This window comes from Lagopus muta, chromosome 19 (genome assembly GCF_023343835.1).
Source record: "Lagopus muta isolate bLagMut1 chromosome 19, bLagMut1 primary, whole genome shotgun sequence".
NCBI lineage: Eukaryota > Metazoa > Chordata > Aves > Galliformes > Phasianidae > Lagopus > Lagopus muta.
This window is the reverse complement of record NC_064451.1, coordinates 6,105,984-6,129,033: the sequence shown is the minus strand read 5'-3', so window position 1 is coordinate 6,129,033 and position 23,050 is coordinate 6,105,984. Positions and strand designations below refer to the sequence as shown.

Below are 23,050 nucleotides of genomic sequence, written 5' to 3'. Positions count from 1 at the left end.
CTTCAGGTTGCTCATGGCCAGGACACAAAGCAGAGCCCAGGTGCACAACTCAGGCTCCCAGCTTTCAGACAGCACCTTACCCACTGCCACACAAACGGCCTGCAGGCTTCCCAGATCCTTTCTCTCCCCAGCCCATTTGGAAGCTCCAATGCTTCCCTGAGGATCTGCACCTACTTGGCCACTTCCCCATCACACCTTTGGATTATTTCCCTAACTGCTCTTGGAAACTGAAATGAGAAACACATTTTTATATATGGAATTGATATCTCCTTTCTCCACCCACTCCATCCAACCAAGCCCTGTAGAGCTATCAGTGTGACACGCTAACAAGACCATGATACGCATTATGGTTCCCTACCCCCACGTACACTTCTCCCAAACCTGAATGCTAGAGGAGCACTCAAACAGAAGCTTCAGGCGTTTCTCTCTTAAACCAGGCAAAATACAGACACAGAATACTCAGATGACAAGCACTGCTAAGAATCTGCAAGCACACAGTGCTGCTGACACCAACCCAGTACCAGCCCTCCCCTGAGCAGGCTGCCAGCCACGCTGAACAGCGTTCCAGCTTTGCAAGGCTGTGCTTCAAATGCACTCTTGTCATTTCTGACTTAAAATAGGAAGCGACAGCGCATTAACCCACCTCTCCATCCATCCAGATCTAGTAGAGAATTAAAATAAAGGAAAAAAAAAAAGCAGCAAAAATATCAAAACCTCTCTCTCCAGATAAAGGACAGTCCTTGTCCTTTATCCAGCTTGTCCAGCAGTGTGACAAGCAATTCGCTTGCTAAAGGACAACACCTCTCCTAGTGTACACAGACTGTGCACACTGCCCCACACACTGCATTACAACAGGGCAGCTGAGTGACTTTGCAGCTTTGGCCTCATTTACCAATCCTGGGCTGGCTCCTGGCCCACCTAACCTGCAGGCAGCATCAGTTCAGAACCATGGATGTGGATTTCCCAGCAAGGGGAGAGCAGGTTGTTGCTGTTCTTTTAGAAAAGGAGCGAGGTGAGGATATGCAGTGAAGAACAAGAGGGTTTTGCAGTGCTCTGTCTGCTCAGGACTATGCCATTAAACACACAAATCATGTCTGACAGGAAGCGGTGGTGAAAACAGCGACAAGGAAGCGTGGTTCAAAGTGCTTCTTCCAGCTGCAACCACAAGAGCAAGCCTGCTGAAAAAGGCTGAGCGTCGTGCAAGCAGGAAAACAGCTTAAGCTGTGGAGAGATTCTGTTTATTTATTTCACATACAGAAGACATGAGATCCAGTCATTGCCTGGGAACAACTGAAGCAAACCCATCTCACCCAGATGTTCAGGTCTTTTGTGCAGCTCCGACATAAGCAGGATTGAGAGGCACTTGAGGTTAGTTTATGAAAGCAAAACCTTATTTGCTCACAAACAGCCGGAATTTCAGACTGTTTAAAGAAGTGTAGTGGTTTCTATTTTTGATACCTAAGTCACTGAGCAAGTGATGCAGATTCTTCAGAATTGAAGGAACAGTGAATCACGTATTTAAGCTAGAAGGAACTGGCAAGTAACTGCACTGGAATTGTGATTTTGGAACTCTCTCCTACAGAGGAAGGCGGAAAGGAAGTCCTGCACAGGACTAAATCACACTCTGAACTATGGCACTTTATGGCAGGACTTGTAAAGTTGCCTGGGGATTTTGAGTGCATTCAGTTTCAGTGCAAAAATCATGCAGCATGGCACTGAGAGATGGAAGTGAAGAAGGTATCACTTGATTTAAGTGCTGACATCTCTACGAGCACATCCTTCTTTGTGGGGATCTAATTAGGCTGTTTTTACCCTTTCCAAAGGGAATCTCCAATCTGCTGCACCAGAGTTCAGGGTGCTGCTGAAGAACCTAGCTGAGGCCTCCCACAGCTCGAGGGTGCCCTGGCAGATGGGTATCTAACCAGCCTCATGGGGGGATTCACAGGTACACTGCAGGATGTTCTACATAAAGGCAGTTCATCCTGAAACCAGGATGAGACAAAACACTTGTGAAATGTGTAAGCACTGAGACTGGGAAGATGACCAGTCTCCTTTTTTCTAATTGGGTCAAACAAATCCTGATATAACTACAGGACATGCAGGTGAGTTGATTGCAGGTGGCACAACGCTGAAGAGGTGGATTTGCTGCCTACTGCAGAAGTTGCTTTGTAAGGTTTGAACTTCTTTATTTGCTGAGCTAAAGAAGGAATCAAGTGCTTACCTGCTCTGGTGCCAAGCACAAACTTAAGAGATAAAGAAAAAAATGATCAGTGTGAGATAAACAACTCACACTGGGACCACAGGCTGTTCCAGGTACCTCCTCCCACCCTCCAAAGATGAGAGAACAGACTGAATTCCCATGAGCATCCCTAGCCCAAATCTCACAGGTAGATAAGGTGGCTCTTCAGCATCACAGACAGTATTTGTTACTTTCCTTGCTTGGCATAAATTGTAGGTCTCCAACTGAACACATCAAGCGTGCACACAGAAAACACTCCTGCCTTCACTTACATGCAAGATCACTCCCATTCCCCATCAGACATTACATCCTCCGGGGCAAAGGCTTTTGCTTTATGCCAATTAAAGCCCTTCCCCTGCTGGAGAGGTAACTAAGCACAGGAGGAGCTGTAATGCAAGGAGATTACTTTCCCAAACCCTGGCCCCACGTTGGCTTACCCAAATCCTCCGGCGCTGGCTGCTGCCGTGCCCTCGCCGAACACTTTGCCTCCCGTCGAGCCCAGAGGGCTTGAAAAGGTTGGGGCTGAACCGAATGCTGGCACCCCTCCAAACCCAGGGGATCCCCCAAAAGTGGGAGGGCTGCCGAACACTGGAGCAGCACCGAAGCCACCTGAGCAAAACAGAGGCAAAAAAAGAAAGAAAAAAAAAAAGGACAAGGATGTAAAGTAAACAACAGTGAAGAAAGAAGTAAAGAAAGAAGAAAACTGCATTTCCAAGTAGACAATCTCTACGAGGGAGCGTTCATCTTGTCCATCATCTAAACAAACAAAACCCACTGCTACAAAGCTTCCAGACAGCAGGATAATTCGGTACAAAAGAGGTGAGTAAGAAAAGTGCCTGAATACGTGTGAAAAACACTAGACAAATTAGGAGACTACCCACAGGAGACCACACTCAGGGCCTCCTGAACGTGCAAACATGAAATCAACTCATCCTCCAGGGCTGGTAATAAATCCAGGGTGGTAACACATCATTCATGCTTGCACAGTGAGGCAGGATCTCTACCTGCTTTATGTATAAAGACCAGAATCTTAATTGAGACAGCAAGCATGCACAGTAACTAAGTTTCAGTAATCATACATACAACAGGGAACAGAGATGCTTTCATTGTTATAAAAAAAGAAAAAGATCCTTCTGGAGCTCTGAACAGACTTCTACACTATTCTATGTTCATCTACTGGTATTATTGGCCTGTTTCTAATTGAGACTGTGGAATGTGAAGGACACCTGCTCTTTTGTTTGACTAGGGCTGAGGACTGGGATAGCACCACACATTTTAATACCCTGGGTGAAATTCTAGTCCATGTCAAGGTAATGGATACTGTTTGGCTGTAAACACAAAAGGCCTGGAAAAAATAAACTCTAGGCCTGAATTATTTAAACATAGATCAGCTATCTCATTACCCCTAGACTAGGAAGTTAGAGTATTTACTGGAGGGGCTGAAGCTTTGCTAGGGATATGCTTTCTTTTGCAATTAATGTTAACAAGTAGTGGAGAAAATTAAACATGCAAGTAGTGAGTGCAGAACAAAATAATAATAAAAAAAGACTGAAATTCTCTATATTTAAGTTAATTCAATCAATAGAACCAACAGCTCATTTCCCAAGAGAGGGAGCTGAAGCATGTCTGATATCCACACCATGGAGGAGGCTATCCCAAAGTAGAAACCTGTGCATTCACTCACATGAAGAAATGGGAACGAAAAGGGTTACAAAACCAGACTGAAGTTTGGAATATAATTTTCCAAGGAAGCAACTACAAGAGGAAAAATCTGTTCAATTCCACAGCCTGTATTTTAAATTGCATGCTAAGTAAGACCAGCACTAATTCACACAGCTCCCTGCCTTTAAACCACAATGGGGATTTCTGGAATGAACCACTGAAAATGCAGTTTACTTGAAGTTTCTGCACAGAAGATTGTAAATCTCTGTCTTGGATCCACCAGTTACATACTCTGGGGTTGCTACCTACAGCTTAAAAAGCAATGCTAGTAATACATACTGATTAATTGTCCACAGACATTTCCTGCACAAATAAACAAAAGCCTGGGCTTGGTACAGACATAAAACCAGCAGAATGCTCCACCAAATAGCTGACACAAACATGAGTGCTCATAGAGTGGGTTAACAAAGTACCTGCTTTGGTCGGACTAGAGAACCCAAAGCCTTGAGACGCCACGCTGCCACCGCCAGAGCTGAAAGTGCCTGTAGGTTTCTGGTCTCCAAAAGATGAGTTGCCAAATCCAAAGGCCTTGGCTCCACTGTTCCCAAATAAGCTAGAAGAATCTGGGGAGATAAAGGTTACTTGTGAAGCTCATAACACACAACATTCTGTGCCACACCTCATTGCTGGGTTGGGAGAAAAGGAAACCCCTTCAACTTCCCCAGTCCTCAAGCACAGGAAAGAGCACCTTGCAGAGGTAAGCTGTTTTCTCCATCTCTTCAGGGGTTTGTAGTTCTACCAAGCCACTCTCATGGACCACTAAGGGCACTTTATTATTGCAGTCTGAATGAATAATAGTAGGGTCACGATATTGAGATTTCCAGCACATCCCAGTGACAGATGATTTGTCAGATGACACTGACACACTGCAGTCAGTAGAAGTCAGTCACTCCAGTGAGAAATCAGAGTAACCCAATTGTCTTTTCTTGACAACACAAATATCCATTCACCACAACTACAGACTCCCTGTTCTTATGGCAATGGCCAGTATTTCTTAACACAATTATTTGACAGTTAGAATTACAGGGCCTTAAAAGCAGGAGCCACACTTTGCCAGCTTCACAGAGGCTGTTTGTATTTCATGAGGCTACAGAGAATCTGAGCATCTAGTGGGCCAAGGGAGAACAGCTGAAACCTTTCCCTGCTGAACCATGCATTTTATTTCATCACAAAACCCAATACTGCAATAAAGGAGGACTAAGTTAACAAGGATTGAAGACTGACCTCAACCATTAATCTCAGTGGCTCATTAAAGAGGCAGTAAAAGAAACAGATTTGCTCTCACAATGCTTTAGATGCTACTTTCAGCCACATGGCTAATTCTACAGCTTTCCTTTGTTCCTCTACTTTCACACCTTAGCCACTGCTTCCCCACTTCGTGCTTCCTAGCTGCTGGGCTCCACCCCTCCTGCTTTCCCCTTCTGTCAAATCCATCTCGCAAGTGACGAAATAAAAAAGCTGGGCAGTCTCTCTGAAACAAAAGCCACAGCTAAGAAATAGTTATCAGCAGCTTCTGTGGCACACAGATACAGATAAGGAAAGTAGACCTGCAAAAGCTGTGAACAGAAGGCAAGAGTGAGCCTCAAACTAATTGCTACAGCACAGAACAGCACAGATACACCTCAGCACAAATCTTAGAGTATTACCAAGACCCATGAGCCTGGTAATCTCAAGACTAATGTGCTTTTAATCCAAGCCTGGCAATAAAAATAGATCTTTACATTAGTGGGCAGCGATCGATCCTTGCATTAACAGTTAATTGTTTAGAGCTTCTAAGAAAGGATTCCTAATAGACCCCTTAAAGTCCTTCTTGCAAAGGAACCTGGGGATACCTTGCTGTACTCTCAATACCTCCCCTGCCATCTTTTGTGAGGTTGCTTGGCTGGGCAAGAAGCAACACATGGGAGGGCTGGTTTGGCACTTCACATGCACATCAATTCAGCTACAACACCCATGTGAAGCGATGCCTGCTAGCTGGCAACCAGCACAAAAGGAAAGCCAAGCACTGAGTTCCTTCTCCTAAAGAGAACTTTAAGGCAATTCCTCTATGAGCAGCACAGAAGTTGGGCAGACACCTGGAAGGAACCTGCCCTGCTTACCAAATCTGGATAAGAACTGACAAAAGGAACTCTACAGCTCTGCTTCCTTACCAAAAGGGACTGCATCCCCAAAACGATTACTGAGTGTATTTATTTTTCTTAACTACAAATATACAACTAAAAAAAAAAGGTATATCCTAAGCAATAACTGAGAGCTTATCCATGCAGCAAGTTTTGATCAAATATGTTATATATGCTGCAAAAAGACACTCATGTCAAGGACAGAAAGCTGAAGAAACTGCTGTCCATCACATGCATTGACTTGGTTTCACTTACGTATGAGATGCAGTGACTTTTTTTAGAGTGCAAGGAAAAGCTTCCTAACTTCAACTAAGTTGGAAGCAGACGTTCAGTGACAAGAATTTAGAGTATTTGATTTTAAAAAGCACTTTGGTTACAGAATTCCATGAAGAACATAAATATCCTTTGTATTTCTCCCCTTTGCTTGTTTGTTGCAATTGCTGCCCTACTTATTTTCCATAAACCTAGAAGGAAAACTACAGAAGAACACATCACACAACCTGTCTGCCTCTGTTACCCCTACAAGCCTTTCATGTCAACAGAGAATTTACTCAGAGACAAAGAACAGCAGAAAAGCAGATGGGATCACAAAGCAGATGGGAATCAGAGCACATTTTGTATTCTTGTTTTCTTCACTTACTCTGGGAAGCTGCCGATCCAAATCCTCCACTGGAGGAACCAAAAGGATTCTTATTGGCTGCATCCTGACTTGGCTTTCCTCCCAAACCAGTGAAGAAGCCTCCACCTCTCCCACCGCTTCCAGATCCAAACAGGCCTCCAGTGGAAGAGGACGACTGCTAGGACACAAGAAGGGCAAGAATGGGGATTTAAACAAAGTCAAAGCAGCTCATGCCCCCAGGGGTGACTTTCCCAGCTCTCTGAGGTACCAAGTGCTGAAGAACCAGTGAGCAGACTCTTCAAACACACAGCACAATGAAATCTGACTTAAGTCTCACATCTCATCTACAGAACAAAGTATGCCTTTGAAAAATGCTCCATGTTGCCCAAGTGACTAAAAAAGAAAACTCCACTTTCCACTTGGCAGGGAATAAAGGCAGGCTTATACTCCATCCCTACCTTATCTCCCCCATGATTACATGCTTGTTTCTGCACACTCCTTGGAAAACATGCAGATGCAGTTTTGGTGCCTCCTACATTAGCAAGTATCTTCAGTAGAGCCTGGGACAACTTCTACTGACCACATCAAATTCCCCCTTTGCTACTAGAAGCAGGTAGAGCACCCTGAACAAATCCACTGTATGTAACATTCCCTTATTTCTGCAAATGCAATAAATACTTGCCTGCCCAAAGACAATGCCTCCAGTATTTGCTGCTTGCCCAAACACAGAACCCGTGTTGCTGGAACCAAAACCTGCCAAGAAAAGAAAGGAAAATTCATCACAAGAACTGTTTCTAGGATAGAAGACAAACCAGGGAGGCAATACTAGTCCAGAACAGGGAAGGACAGATCTCCTGTGCCAAAACACCAGGATACAAATGATGTTACCAAACGTATCTAGGTTGGTAAAGTTTGAAACGTGCCAACAAATAATAAATTCAATTGACAATGTATTTGAAAGCCAATAAACAAAAGGCCTTTTGACTTATGGGATTGTTGCTGCCAATATGAGAGAACTGAATTTTTTTTAACGTTGCTATAATAATGCTGCAAGTCATGGACAAGTGCACTGTACATTTTGATTTCCCCTGTGTAGAGAGGATCTGTGCTTTGTTACCTAAAGATTCCTTTTATAGATTATGAAACATTTTGATTAAAAAAAAAAGAACTCCCCATTCCATTTCCCAGTTCACTTCAATGTGCATTTTGTAATAAAACTTGCAGCTTCTAAAATTAGGAACACCTTTCTCAAGTTCATTTCCTCCAGTTTAACTATTCTCTGTTACTGTAGTTAAAATGAACAAGAAGTTTTGCCTACAGTGCCATCATTTTTAATTAAATGAGCCTAATTAGGTTTTCCTCCTTGGAAATACATGCTTTCTAATATTACTATGTATGTTTCTCTTTTCCCTGGAAGCTCTCTGAAGATTAGACAGGCAAAGCTGTGGAAAAAAATCCCAATATACTGCAGCAATGTGAACAACAACAGGAGATTGACAAAGAAGGTCTGGTCTGGGCAAGTGTCCAATTTAATTGTATAGACAGGTAGCCGATGGTCATGTTACTGCTCTATTTAATTTGGGATGCTTCCAAACACAAAAGTGGATTTCACAGATTAGTTCCTCACTAACCCGTAATTTTGAGGGCTTAACACATTTTTTGCCATGACAGATCATGATATAACAGCAGACCCAGCTGTACAGCCACTGCAGCATGGGCACAGTGCAGAATGAAACGCTGCATCTGCATTCAGTCCCCTGCTTATAGCCTCAGAGCTACCTTGGTACTTCAGCGTAACAATTCACAGTGGGATAGTTTGAGATCTCCCAGGTGTGCTGAATCCCACCCCATTCTTATGCAACAGACAGCACACCATGTAGTTCAAAATAAAGCCAAGGCAGACTTGGGAGTTGAGATGAATGCACGATTGCAAAGCCTACATTCAGTGGTGTTCAATGGAGATCAAGGCTGAGCAAAAGCTTCTCTGGTCTCCAACATTAACTTCCCCTCCTCATGCACTGCAGATCTTATTCTTACTAATTGAAAAAAAAAATGAAGGGCTAGAGGGAAAGAAAAGCACTCAAAGCAGCCTGACTTTTCCCAGTGATAGGCACTGCTAGAATACTGCATGTCTCTGCAGTTTGCTCTTACCTGAGGCTTGGCAGAAGCTGAACCCAGCAGATGATGTAGTAGTGGTAACAGCAGCAGTGTTACCAAAGACAGATCCCCCTTGCCCAAAACTGCTGCTTTGCCCAAACACCAGAGTGCTGCTCTGTCCGAACATCCCACCCCCAGTGCTGGCAGATGGCTGTCCGAAGGAGAAGGAGCTTGCACTGTTGGCACTAGAAGATGCTCCAAACACATTGCCACTGCTTGAGGCTGCAGTGGAAGCTGCTGGCTGGCCAAAGGCAGGCACTGTCCCAAATCCAGACTGGTTGAAGGTAAAACCACTTGAAGAACTGCTCGCTGGCTGCCCAAAGGTCGGTGCTTGGCCAAAGGCTGGCTGACCAAAGCCCCCGGTTGTGGTGGTCCCAAAGGCAGAAGTACCAAACCCTGTGCTGGCAGTCGGTGTGGTCACGGTGGCAGTGGTGGGTTGTCCAAATGGAGCTGATGCTGTGGTACCTGCCGGCAGTTGGCCAAAAACAGGTGGTGTGGAAGGAGTGCCAGTCGTATCACTAGCAGGCTGGCTAAATGCTGAGCCAGAAGAGCTGGAATTTGGAGGCTGAGAGAACACTGAGGAGCCTGCAGAGGTGGGGACAAACACTGAGGCACCAACAGCTGGACTCTGAACGCAAGTAGGAACATCAGCAGCAGCAGCCGGTGTGCTTGTTGCTTCTGCAGGAGAGGCAATGGTTGTTGCAGAGGCTGTCACTGAGATGCTCTGATCCTGTGGGACAGAGGCTGAGGCAGCAGGAGGCACCGGTGCCTTCAGCTCACTTATGGAAGCAGGAGTAGCAATGGCATCAGGGGGAGGTGCTACTGATGCAGTACTGGAGCCCACGGTGTCCCCAGCTGCTGTCTGAGACACAGGGGGCTCTTTCATGGGCTCCGAAAGCTGTATCTGTGGCTGTGGAGCCTGTGTTGTTGTAGGTGAAGACTCAGGTGCTTCGTTTTCAGTTTTTTCTGAAGCAGACAGCAGTTTGGCATCTCCTCCACCCTTATTAGAAGTTGCAGCTGGGGCAGCATTTTGTGATGAACTCAAGAAATTCCCAAACGAGAGAGATGTTGAAGTGGGAACAGCAGAAGGGGCAGAAGTGGATGCGCTCATGCTGCTTGCTTGCTGAATACCGAATGAAAAGTTGAGTTTGTTTCCACTTGAGCCTCCAAGATTAAATACCCCAGGAGACCCTGCGGTTATCTGAACATTGCCGAAGATACCGCCTGTGGCACTGGTGCTGATGGAGGTGGGTGCAGTGCCAGCTGACGTGACTGATGGCGAAGTAGCTTCTCCAGCTTTTCCTAGTACCAGGGGGGGACCAAAGACAAACCCAGAAGGTGATGTAGATGTTTTAGTTGACTGTGCTCCTGCAGCACTGGTGGATGGTGTTTTAGTGGCGGTTTTGGCATTATCATCTGCTTGACCAACACGCAGTCCTGAGAAGCTCCCCAGAGTTTCTCCAGATAGGTTGCTCAGAAACAAGTTGTCCCCTGGCTTAGCTGGAGGGATGTCTAACTTGCCAGAGGCTGCGGAGGGAGCAGAAGACGTTGTTGCAGCAGGTTTGTTTGACTGAGTGCCATCTGCTGAAGAGCTATTTGCTACTACGGCTCCTGAAGCACTTGCTGGCTTGAGGGAGCCAAAAGCAAAGGAGCTCTCAGGGACTGCTCCAAATTTGGAACCCCCAGCAAGCGAAAATGAATCAGGTTGAGTGGACTCCTTGGCAGGGGCTGTAAATGGAAGACAGAAGTTACAAATTGAGTTATAATATGCTAAGCTCTATTTTTCTTAAACAACAATAGCATGATTTAGCGCTACGCAGATTGCAAGAGAGTGCTTTTGCCTAAAATCTGTAAAGCCTCCTAACCATCAGAAAACTGCTTCTCCCACGTACATTCGGGGTATCACAACAGTGACACTTTCTGAAGCCTTTATGGACAGGTTTACAGTGGCAAACACTGTCACATACATATGCCTCAGCTTCCAACTAACCATTTTTTTCGCTGTAAACCAATGGTCAGAACAGAGCTCCAGTCATATTTTCTGGCACTTGAAAAACCTTCTCCAGAATCAAATCTTTCTGTACAGATTCAACCATTTATAGAACACTGAATGCTGTTTTTATGCAGATGTTGTCAGCTTTGAAATACTAGAGAAAAGCTCTTAAACATAACTGCAAAGCAGCCCCAACTGTGTGAAACTGCTGAAGTTTTAAGGGGGGCCGAGCCAACTTTGGTGAACTGTCATTTCATTTCAGAACATCACTGAAACTCTGATTATATGATAATGAGTTGTTGTTTAGACTGTTAATCAGTTTGGACAAGGTATGGGAATCTACACGAGGATCAAGTAAGCAAAAGATTCTTTGCACAACTAAGGCATCATCTTTGTTTTTTACCCTATACTAATAATTATAATACTGACACTGAAAAATGCATCTTTTATTTCCTCCTGGAACACTGAAGTTCCTTTTGTTCTTCTTCCATTATCACCTAACAGGCAAAAGTGCTGCCATTCCTTGGAGCAACGCAAGGTAACTGCCCTTGCTAAGGCTGTGCTTTACAATTCTGTTTCCAGCACCTCCCACTCCTCCTTTAATCCGTGCTATTTACTTAAAGCAAGTTAGTTGTTTCTGGTTAAGGTCAACAGAGCATTGGTAGCATTTCTGCGGCTGTGATAATTTAAGGACATAAGCTAAGAGGTGTTATCTTGTATCAGAGCCACTGATAATGGAGGAAGGGACAGAGAGGAGGATGGAGACTTCTGAGCATGCAACTCTTTTTCAAGGCCAAAACCAAAGTCAGTTAAGTTCAAGACAATCACAAAGCACATGCTTCAGATCCCTCTTCCCAGACCAGGTGAATATGATGCACCTATGAAATGGAAAGGCAGCCTATACATCCACATTGTCAAGTTAGCTTTATAAGCAACACAAAGCTGCTTCTTTTACTCCCTTCCTCCCTTACTATTAAATATTCACATAATGCCAGCTTCCTATGCCAGACTACTTCGGCAACTTAAAAATCTACAGATTAACAACAGAGGAAATGACTGCAGATATGTTACCCTTCTCATAAGCTAGAACCCCTTGGTATGGTAGCAAATATTTTGTTTCCTCTTAATTGAGATGCAGGTGGCCTAGATTCTCCTGCACTACAGCACATAATCCAGCATACGTATACAATGTTATCGCAGCTACTGCAATTTTAATAATAGAAGGGCAACATAAAACAAGAACCACATGAATTAGGAAGAGTAAGCATTCTCTTAGCAGAGGACAGATGCATTTTGCACACTCTTCCAAGCCAACCTTGTGAGGCAGCGAGGCTGGGCAGTGTCGGTGACGAAGCAGCTGACGTGACAACACCAAAATTAAACCCAGACCTAGGAGGAAAGAAGAGAAAGGGAAAGAATGACTTTGAGCTCAAAGCACTGAAATTTCCAACCCCGTGATTAACACAACCTTGAGACTCAGATTTCCTGTGCAAGCCTGTATTAGGTCAGACACACAGGCATATGTGCACAAGAACAGTCTCTTCAACTAGACACTTGTTTCTCCTAGTTTTCTAGGAGGGCTGATAAGAGTCAAAACTCAAAACCCTTCCAACTGTCCCTCATCCTCTCATATTCTTTCATTTCTGCTGTATGTTTCTTCTCCGTTCAGCTCAGCAGCCAAACCCAATGCACCAAACCATTATAACTCATGGGAGACCAGCACCAGCAGAGGCTGTAGCAGAGCTTATTGAAAATTAAAAGATCAGAATGGTAAGAGAGGCACGTACAGAAGGGAATAACTGGACACTGCCACCCCTTGAAAAGGAGATCATTCACAGCAAGACAGAAATTAAAGTTTCTGATTGCTGAACACTAAAAAATTGTGTCTTGCAAGAATGCTGTGATCTTTCAAAATGAGCAATGGGGTGCTCCAGAGACCTTCATCCCCTGAGGCTTTTTAAGCTTTCTCACTGCCTTGTCCTCTGATTCTCAAGGACCAGCTGCTGATGTAGTAGTCAGGCTGCATAACTAAGACATCACAGACAACAGTGCTGTATTTAGCACATGGTTTATAGACTGAAGCACTGCAGCCTGGGACAAAGGCAGGGCTTGTTTGCTTTTTGAATCCGAATTTCAGTGTTTCAAGAAGACTATTTTAGCCTTTTGAAGAGTACTGCAAGGCATTTAGATAACATCCACTTGACAACCAACAAAGAAATGTTTAAGACTGAATGAAAACAGTTGTTTGAAAGTATGAGTGCATTCTGAAATACTTAAGAGTTACCAGCTTCATAAAGAGAAACTCACTTCAATACCAGATATTTAAATATGGAGAAATTCAAACAATTATTTGTGAGGAGCCAACTCTTCTTCCTCAAAGATAGAACATGAGCAAATAAATATTTTTTCCATCCCTGAAAAACACTCCATCAGAGAGGTTTCAGAATCACTAGATGTTCATACTCTGTGCCTTGCTTTGCATTGTTACATGACAGAAACCACCAGATGGCATGGTGATTCTTTCATCACTTTCACAGAGAACTTTTCGAGTCACAGCATGGAATTTGTTCTGTTGCTTCAAAATAAAAAAGTAATTCAGCAGGTTTGACCATCAGCACAGATTTCAAGTCCTAACTGGAAATTCCTGCACTTCTGTATCTCAAACTTCTACTGGCATTGGAAACCTGCATAGGCACATCCAGGTTAGAAAACACTGGACTACTCTCTTTGGAATCAATCTCCAGAAGGATGTTCAAAATGATCATATTCAGGTTATTCCCCATTTTTCTCTGGATTTGGAAGCTTCCAAAGTTCAATTTCTTCACTTGCTGTTGGAAAATCAAAATTCATTCTCACATGTAAAGATTTCTCCCTGTGCAACATACCAGGGATGATTTTCTTGTGACTGCTCTTTTTTTCCCTAAATAAGAGCAGAGTTTAAAACTATCCATGCTGTCATTTTATAGTACTCTGCAGCTTGTAGGTAATGCTGTAACAGATGATACATTCATACAAACATCAAATACATATTCATACATCAAACAGAAATGTTGAACTTCATACAGACCCCACAGAAGAAAATGAGAAAGCCTTGTTAGGCTGTGCAGATGTTGCTGGTCCTGATGTCACTGTAGAGGTCACAGCTGTAGCAGTTTTTGCTGTCCCTTGTCCTGTAAGTTATACAAAGAAGCATTACAAAAAAGAAGACAGCTCACATCATCCAACTACCAAAAAACAACAGAAGAGTTTGTGGGCACAGCCAACAGTTTTTTTTCAGGATTTTTTGCTAGTTGAATTAGTCTGATATTTGTGCATAGAAACATTCCTGCTGCTGTTACATCATCATAGAGTATGTGAATTATTTCAAAGATGGAGGGCAACAACATATCTGATTATTAAAGACAGGTGTCACCATCTTTAGATGCTATTTCAAAGCTTGCTGCTACAGGTTACACATGAGTCCACTCTGAAAGAGGAATCACTACATCCTAGATGTAGGCACACAGAGAATACAGAGTTGTACGCAACGCTGCACTCCTGCTCCTCTGTACTTCATCTGTTCAAATTCCTGCCTTCAGAAGGACACAGCAGCCTCTCAGTGGAGGCAGATCTCTTTTCCTCAGGGTCTTCATTCTCTAAACTGTCACCCTGACAAGCGACACCCAAGGCCTTATTTCTGTCTCCACCACCTGAGATTACCTGAGATTTTGTTGCCAGATGATGTGGGACCAGGTGCAGATGCCGCAGGACAAGATGTAGATACAGAAGAAGGTGCAGCCTGTCCTTTAAGTGAGCTCGTTTGGGGTGTCTAAAAAACACAAAGATGCTTTAAGTCAACGCAGTCTACACACTGACAGAAGTCCTGATCTTGGTCTGATGTTACAAGAGTCAAGCATAACAAATCAGAGGAAGGTGATCAAAGTACTTGGCAGCATTTCAATTTTGGGCCCTCTATATCTTGACATTTAAACACTGCTTAATTCAACTCTTTCAACAACTCTCTTGCAGAGGCCAGCAAACCTCCATGTGCAACAGCTCACTGACTCCAGCAGAAAGAGACCATTGCATGGTTTTCCAACGTGCCATCACAACACTTAGCAGCTTGCCCACCAATAAGAAATGTTTTCAGTAAGACACAGGATAGGGAAACAACTCCTTGCCTTGACTAACCAGCACTTCATTTTGGTGAGATTTGAGTGTATTTACCCAACTCCATTTCCTTTGTTGTTAGCTGCAACCCTTACTGCTGCAAGACCGTAGCCACTGGAAAGCCACAAGGGTCTTCAATAGTGAGAAAAACAAGACATAAAAATAAATCTAGGACACAGATAAAATAAACAGCCTGCCAAGAATACGGGGCAAGCTGTGAAAGATACAGATGACCTGCACACCAACAACTAAACCCTGAACTGTATTTAACACGTCTGGGCATGGTACACCACAGGGAAAGTTCTGTATCAAGATACCTGCTTAGCCTGATTTGTAGCAACAGTTGCCAGAACTTGGTGGACTGCCTGGGCTGCAGAGTGAGGAACTGATGACCTGAAAAAGAATTATTAAAACATTAAATGAATGACAAGTCTGAAAGTAGATTTGCTTGTCCCTTGGAATGCACAGCTTCCAAAAGACTTGAATAACCTCCGTTATTAAAGATTCCAAGCACAACTCCAAATGAACAAATCTGATTAGGGAATAAACCTCTTAAATGAATCATCCACATTTAACAAAGGAAGCCTGCAAATGTGTTTAAAGCTCTAGACTTAAATGATCCAGTCTTCTTCACACACTCTTGTCTCCAAAGAGAGTCAAGCTTTTCTACTTTACAAGGAGCTGGAGAAAATATCAGCAGGTAAGGGGATTACAATTTTATGCCTGGTGGATAACAAAAGTAAAAAGCTTCCTTTATAGTGCAGAGCTCAGACAAGACCATGTAAGTACATGCAACCCTCAGAAATGCTGAGCTAGGAGCCAAAGCTACAGAAATAATTAAAAAAAAAAAAGGGTGTTCCATGTCTTTGAAGCGTAACATAAGAATTAATGAAGTTATGACAACAAGTGTGATAAGGCTAACCTATATTCTCCAAAATAGATTTGGAATTTTGACCATGAAATAAACTGCACATAGAGCCTACAGACAACTACTGCAGAATGACAGCTACTTCCAAGGTGAAGCATCCCATGTGCTGTGAGCCATAAATACACCTAATCACTATAGCTTGAGAACGGGCATCTAGTTTTAGCATCTCAAGTAAGAGGCTCACCAGCTTTAATGGTTAGTGCCAGAAGCCATCAGCAGCATAACGAATTCAACACTTAATTGCATCCTCTTAAGTCTCTTACCCTAGTGGAGTCTTTCCATCTCAACATAGGCCAGGTATTCCCTAACACAGTAAGCAATCTCTGTAGTACAGAAGGGGCCAGTGCTGCAAACTCGAGACAGCAAGAGAATCTGAGCATTAGAAGTTAAAAGCATGAGCACTCCCAACATGCACTGATCAGCTGCATGCTGCTCACAGAACCTTCCTCCTAGATAAGCCAAAGGCAGGGACACACTCATGCAACAACGTACATCAGGTTCACACAAACCCTGGACAAAGAAGGAAATGCAAAGTCTGTGATACTCAAGATACGGCGGGCCCTTTTTCCAAGAAAGGTCACAAGCCAACTCGATCCTGAGATCCTCTGACAATGAAAAGGCTGGTTTTGATTTCAATCTGAAAACTAAATACGAATAACTGGGCTGGAACCACCACCACCACACCTAGACACAGGGCACTGCACAGCTGGTGACAACCAGCTCACTTTTGCTCAGTGAATGCTCTTTATTTTAGTGCTCAATCTGAATGGCAGGCTCAGTCAGGTAGAATTGTTAGTGTTTTATGACTCCAAAATAAGACTGTAAAAAGCCTTCAAGACAACAAGCCAGCTGGTGCTCTATCCTGCCAATCTAGAAGTATTTCAAAATAAAATGTGTCTTCATCTACAGCCCAAGTGAACACCAATCTCAGATATGCATCACTAACTTGTGTCTTGGTCTATGCATTGCCAGCACTCTCTGCAGTTTTTATTACTGATTTGATGAAGATGGGAGATCTCCTTAAATCCATTTTACAGACAACCCACTTACAGCAGGTGAAGAACTCTTTCCAGTCAATGCTGCTTTTGGCAGAATTTCCCAAGCAGAGCTGGTGGTTTTACCACACTTAGAAGAAAATACATCAGTAAAAAGCTCCCAAACTTCTTCCCCACTTAAAATGCAGAAGAATTCCTGTGTTAGCTTTCAATGAAGCTGAGCTCCATCAGCGTAAGACTGCTCCCTTTTTGAAAAGCTACACCAAAGGTACTTCACTTCCTTCTTGGACAATGAAGAGTACACACACAAGTATGAAAATCAGAAATAATGTAACAGAAATTGTCTCAAGAGCTGCACGTGTTGTCCACAGTTATCTGGATAAAGAATACACAGCTCCATGAGGACTTACAATGAGGTGTACATGGTGATTCGTCCTGTTTTTAATGCCTTGGCACCATGACAAATGCAGTAACCTCAACTTTGTCCAGACCTTTCAGTAATGCCTTTCCCTCCCCACCCCAGAAATGACCACGCATTATCTTGGTCTTAAGCATTTGTAGGAACATCAAGCAAATACAGTTTCAAGGTCATTACCAACAGAGGGAAAGGGACTAGTTCTGCAGCTGGTGACAGAGCCTGGTGATAAGACAGAAATCTCTGGAATGAGCTGAGCTGGTTGTTGTCTCTAGGCAGCAGAGAGTAGGAAAGCCAAGAGTTACAGCTAACTCAGAAGAAATTTTAAATTCAAGGTTAAATACCAGAAGCCAACCTTGATAAGTTTCCCTATGAGGATGACAGCTTTACAGCTCTGTACTCTTTCACAGTGATCAACACCCAGCCCTTCAGTCATTATTCAGTATTAGTGACTGGAAATCTCAGATCTAAATGTTCACAATAAACCCACTAGATTTCTGCAGGAGAGAATGAATTAAGACACATCTCACAGATAAATGGAGGATGGTGATATTGGTCCTGTTTGTTCATTCGGGGATTTACTAACAGCTTGTCCTGATCTGGAAAGAAAATACTTTTTCCATTCATTCCACAAACTCAAGACTCATTTCTAAACAATCACCACTTCACATTAAGTCAGACTACTGCTCTACTCTGGCAGATGTGCCCTACTGCAAGCACTGGTGAAGGCTACCATGAAAACAGGGAGACCCCACTCACCCTATTACTGTAGAGACAGCTGGAGTCAACGCACCAGTCTTGAGTTCTCGTACATTCACCACCTGGGGAACATTCTTCAGAGTTGATTCAGTCAAGGAGGTACTCACAGCTTTAAGAAAAATAAGAAATGTGGTAAATCCCTTCCCCATAATAAACACTGCAGTCAATATGGTGTCTCTGAGTAAGTCCAGAAGAAATCTATGTAAATTTCTAGAAGGTATGTGGCACATCTGGCCCAGATGGTTGGCCATCTCAGCCTTCACAAAGGACACCAACAAATCAATTCTTCACCTGTGCCAGGGTCTCCCAAGTCATTGGTTTTCCTGCCACCGCACAGATCACACAGGGTACAAAGAAAGGTGATGTGGGAGTTTCTCAGGCATCTTATACCAGCAGCTTACAGGAAAAAGGAAGACAAAGACCGCTGGATAGCTCAGAAGCACAACACACAGAGACGTGTTGCACTGCAACAGTCCTTTCCTTTAAGAGTGCTGAATCCCTGTGAACCCTGTGGGCTCGGGTGAACCTGATGAGGTTCAACACGGCAAAGTGCAGGGTTTTGCATTTGGGCCGGAAGAACCCCAGGCACCTGTACAGGCTGGGAGGAGTGGTCCTTGAGAGCAGCTCGGCAGAGAAGGACCTGGGGGTCCTGATGGACGAGAGACTGAATATGAGCCAGCAGTGCGCTCTGGCAGCTCGAAAGGCAAATGGGATCCTGGGCTCCATCAGGAGAGGGGTGGCCAGCAGGGACAGGGAGGTGATTGTCCCTCTCTACTCGGCTCTTGTGAGGCCCCATCTGGAGTACTGTGTCCAGGTGTGGAGCCCTCAGTACAAGAAAGACATTGAGATTTTGGAAAGGGTCCAGAGGAGGGCGACTAAGATGATCAGGGGGCTGGAGCACCTCCCCTATGAGGACAGGCTGAGGGAGTTGGGCTTGTTCAGCCTGGAGAAGAGAAGGCTGCGGGGTGACCTCATTGCAGCCTATCAATACCTGAAGGGAACCTACACCCAGGAGGGGAGTAAACTCTTCAAAAGGGCTGACAACAGCAGGACTAGGGGAAATGGTTTTAAGTTGAAGGAGGGAAGATTTAGGTTGGATGTTAGGGGGAAGTTCTTTACTAGGAGAGTGGTTAGGCCCTGGAACGGGCTGCCCAGGGAGGTTGTGGATGCCCCGTCCTTGGACGTGTTTAAGGCCAGGTTGGACGGGGTCCTGGGCAACCTGATCTGAATGCGTATGTTTGGTGGCCCTGCTAGGCAGGGGGGTTGGAACTACATGATCCTTGGGGTCCCTTCCAACCCGGGTGATTCTGTGATTCTGTGAAATTCACATTCAAATGCTGGAGGGTGACTCGAGCAATCAGCCATCCTTTTACCTGAGGACTGGGTGGCCATCTGCCTCCGCAGAGCTGCCGCAGCAGCTGCCTGTGGTGCTGGAACAGTGACGGTGGGAGCAGGGGCCCCATGTTTCACAGTCTTTGTTGCAAGCATTGTGCTGTCTGCCCCTTGTGGGATGATTCTGTTCGAAGATGTAGGCACTAAACAGCAAACAAAAAAAATATTACAGTTCACTGTATCTTTTCAAATCAGGAAAACTCGAAAGCCTTCACAAACTACATTTCCTACGATTACACAGCTTCCATCTGATAAGACAGTCAACACTTTTCTAGCACAGTCAGTTTGAGTGACTCAATGAATTCAGCATGTAAATTGCAGTAGTTGTCATTTCAGTGCATCAGATGACTTTCAGTTTGTTGTTGCAGCCACTTCTTCTGACAGCTTATTTTTCATTTTAAGGTGCTGAAGTTCTCTGACTGCAGACAAGGAAATCTGAGTATACACAAATGTAGTTCTTACTGTTTCTGGGCTCAGAAATCCTAACCTTGTGCACACTGACCAACTGCAGAAGTACTTCAGCCTTCTGTTTTTGAGGGGCAGCATTTTAAGAAATAAGGCAAATTACTAAAGGAAGACAGTGCCACCTATGGCCCGTATGATCTATAAGTAACAAGCTGTCAAAATGCAGACACTAAGTCAAGGTCCTTTGCTGCATTTAGGTACTTTAGTGTGTTGACAAGATTACAATGCCACTCTGCTAGCTGCTTCCGGGAACTTGGCATTGTAAATCTCTTTGCTGCAGTCTCATTTCTCCAGGATTTGAAGCATGGGCAATTGATACAGTGGTTAAAGACCCTGACAGGAAGACACGCAGAACAGCAGAAACAGTGCAAAACAACTCACATAGAGTACCTAAGGAGGGGTGCTGTTTCCCAAAGGATGGAGGCTGAGCCACCAAACCAGGCTGGACAGATGGAGTGCGGGCCACAGGGGCATGACGAGGGACTTGGATGGGAGCAGCCTCCTCTTCCTGGTCTGCTGCCTGCAGATCCTCATTCTCCAGGGACTGTGAAACTGAGGATGTTGAACTAACTTCGTCCAAGTCTTCATAATATCTTGTGGACAGGAAGGCAGATCGGGACAAACTTGCTACAACAACAGAAACAAAAGACAACTGTATGCTAAGGTGAGAGAACCATCCAGCCTAACAGCTAAGACATCCATCCTATTTTAGGATGCCCTCCTCCTGGCTTGCTTTAATCCTACACTGCTAGGATATGACTTCTGAACTGCCAAGAAACACAACTTTCGGTAAGATTGTAACTGAAGTAAATTCTTACTGAGGGTACATGAGGGAGCAGTAAGGGTTAAGAAAGGGCAGAGGCTGTGAGAAGCTGCCCTAAGCTCATTTCAGCATTGGTTCCCACAGGAGGTAACTCATCCTCCTACAAAGCGTTCTGGACTTTTAACATAGCTAAAGCTTTACCTGGAGCTGTAGACCTAACTGGTGGAGTCTTCCTCTTGGCTAGAAAATTCCTCAATTGTGTCAGCTTCACAGGGGATAATTTAGCTGGAAAACAGAAGAGAGTTATTAAATCTATACCAAAGTATTAACGTTTATACATGAATACCAGGAAGAAAGAATACATTACCAGGTACTTTAGGCGGGGGTTTGGCACGTGATTCCAAGGTAGTTTTCATCAAGGCACTGCGCAGGCTTTCAAGGTCACTATCAAAACTGACATGCAGAACAATTAAACATAAATCAACCAAGTGAAGAACAAAATGAGGCCAAAATGAATCACTAGAACTACTAACTTATCTGGAAGAACAGCTGGCTCCTCTAGATACTGTGCTACTTATATGTATGTATCTCGATTTACTTTGGAAATTTCTAAGGGTCATTCACTTCTTCCCCTGAATTCAGACAGAAACAGCAGTACCTCTGCCCAGAGGTTCAAATATCCTGATTATGCTATTATAAAAGTATAACTTTCAAGGGAAATTTGTGACAAGCATCAAACAGTGCATCACAGAAATACAGTGAGCTTCTGTATTACCTGGGCATAATTTTGTGTTATTTCTAGGATGTACTGCTCTCACACACCACACCACAAAACATCATTCCTTGGAGGACACACACTTATACACTGCTGGGAGCAAGAAAACAGTGGCAACACCACTCAGAAACCTGCATTTCACATACCTCTGAGCACTGCTAAAAGAAGATGTATCACTGGGAACACTCCACTGAGATGTCTGATTATACAGTCGGAGCTGCTGTAGGCTGTTCACCAACTGATTTAGCCTCTTCTTCTGCTGATTGATTATTTCCCGGTTATTAGCAAGGGTGTTAAACAGAGTCTCTCTTTCAGGAACAATCAGACGCCTTAAGACATCAGACCAAGAAACACGGATCAAAACGGTTCTAACATACCTGTCCACAAGCAGGCATACATATAACAACAGTGGTTTGGTGGTTCCTGCTAGTTCTACTCCATCAAACACACACTGATTTAAACACAAAGGCAATTCTGTTCGTCTCAAATGCACATTCCTCCTCTGGGCATGCAGTACATTTATTTGCTTAGCTCATGTACTAGAATATATTTCATTTATTATGAAGGTTTCATTAGGTCCCACCAATGGATGCATTTAGTCCCTACACAGCTTGTTGTACAGGTTTTCCTATTATAAGCACTATTTTGCCAGGCAAGGGGATGTAGCAAGCATGTAACAAAGTTCCACAGCCAAGTAATGTGAACCTACAGTTCTCCTCTCACATGTCTTAGTTGAACTTCATTCATAAACCCCACAAAAAAAGACCGTACTGTTAAACAGAAAAAGGGTTTTGTCTATTGATGAGGGGCAGTGACTGAGTCACTGATAAGATCCTCACAGTTCTGTATTCCAGGTTGTTACTCACTTCTGCTTCCTCTCCTGTTCCAGGTGCCGATCCCATTCCAAATCCAAAACATCATTCACATCCTGAACAGCAAACTTGACGTACTGGTGCAAGCGTCGAATTTCCTGCCATGCAAAATAAATCAGATTTTAATTGACTTCAGAACCCTCTGTTTCAGTAAAAGAAGCTGAAGATCCTTTGGGTTCAGTCAGTCCAAGCCATCTGACACCTACCCATATTTTTTTGCCCAGAAAATTTGACCAGTTAGATAGAATGCAACGCAGAAATTCTAGTTATTAATCTGTGCAGTATGCACAGGGTTTGCCTGGCCATTTTATCCTAGCTCTGAACTGTAAATAAGACTTTCTGTAAGGTCTGCAAAACACTGCCAGGCCTTTTCAGAAAAGGTGGTACAAACATCAGGCATCGTACAAAACAAATCTTATTTCAAGCTTCATTTCCAGAAGATGAGTCATTTGCTTCCACTTCACAAAGCTGAGATGTCTAACAGTTACAGGTGATGGAATCCTTTCAGGCTCTTCCCATGGCTCTGGAATATCAGCATTCACAGACCACGATTCACAAAAGCATTCATGAACACTTGCAGCTCCCATGTTAATGAAAAGAATTAACTTGATTTTTATAGGTTGGAAGTGAAAAAAAACAAGGCACAAAGCATTAAGTGATTTCTCCACAACCACACGGTTGCAAAAC

General features: G+C 43.9%; 1 protein-coding gene across 4 annotated transcripts in view; it reads right to left on the bottom strand.

Moving 5' to 3' along the window:
* NUP214 (nucleoporin 214) overlaps positions 1-23,050 on the bottom strand; it is a 40,609-nt gene that overhangs the window by 2,331 nt on the left and 15,228 nt on the right. For 2 of the 4 annotated variants that reach the window (XM_048965793.1, XM_048965796.1), the window contains 16 exons: positions 22,358-22,461; positions 21,638-21,820; positions 21,084-21,169; positions 20,918-21,001; positions 20,335-20,580; positions 19,470-19,631; positions 18,097-18,205; positions 15,317-15,392; positions 14,550-14,658; positions 13,918-14,020; positions 12,166-12,239; positions 8,852-10,585; positions 7,383-7,453; positions 6,722-6,878; positions 4,375-4,524; positions 2,677-2,848 (listed from right to left, as the gene is read on the bottom strand). In XM_048965793.1, coding sequence (XP_048821750.1) covers positions 2,677-2,848; positions 4,375-4,524; positions 6,722-6,878; positions 7,383-7,453; positions 8,852-10,585; positions 12,166-12,239; positions 13,918-14,020; positions 14,550-14,658; positions 15,317-15,392; positions 18,097-18,205; positions 19,470-19,631; positions 20,335-20,580; positions 20,918-21,001; positions 21,084-21,169; positions 21,638-21,820; positions 22,358-22,461 — 3,620 coding nt within the window. The remainder of the gene's footprint in view (positions 1-2,676; positions 2,849-4,374; positions 4,525-6,721; positions 6,879-7,382; positions 7,454-8,851; positions 10,586-12,165; positions 12,240-13,917; positions 14,021-14,549; positions 14,659-15,316; positions 15,393-18,096; positions 18,206-19,469; positions 19,632-20,334; positions 20,581-20,917; positions 21,002-21,083; positions 21,170-21,637; positions 21,821-22,357; positions 22,462-23,050) is intronic. The other 2 variants (XM_048965794.1, XM_048965795.1) reach the window with 2 other exon arrangements.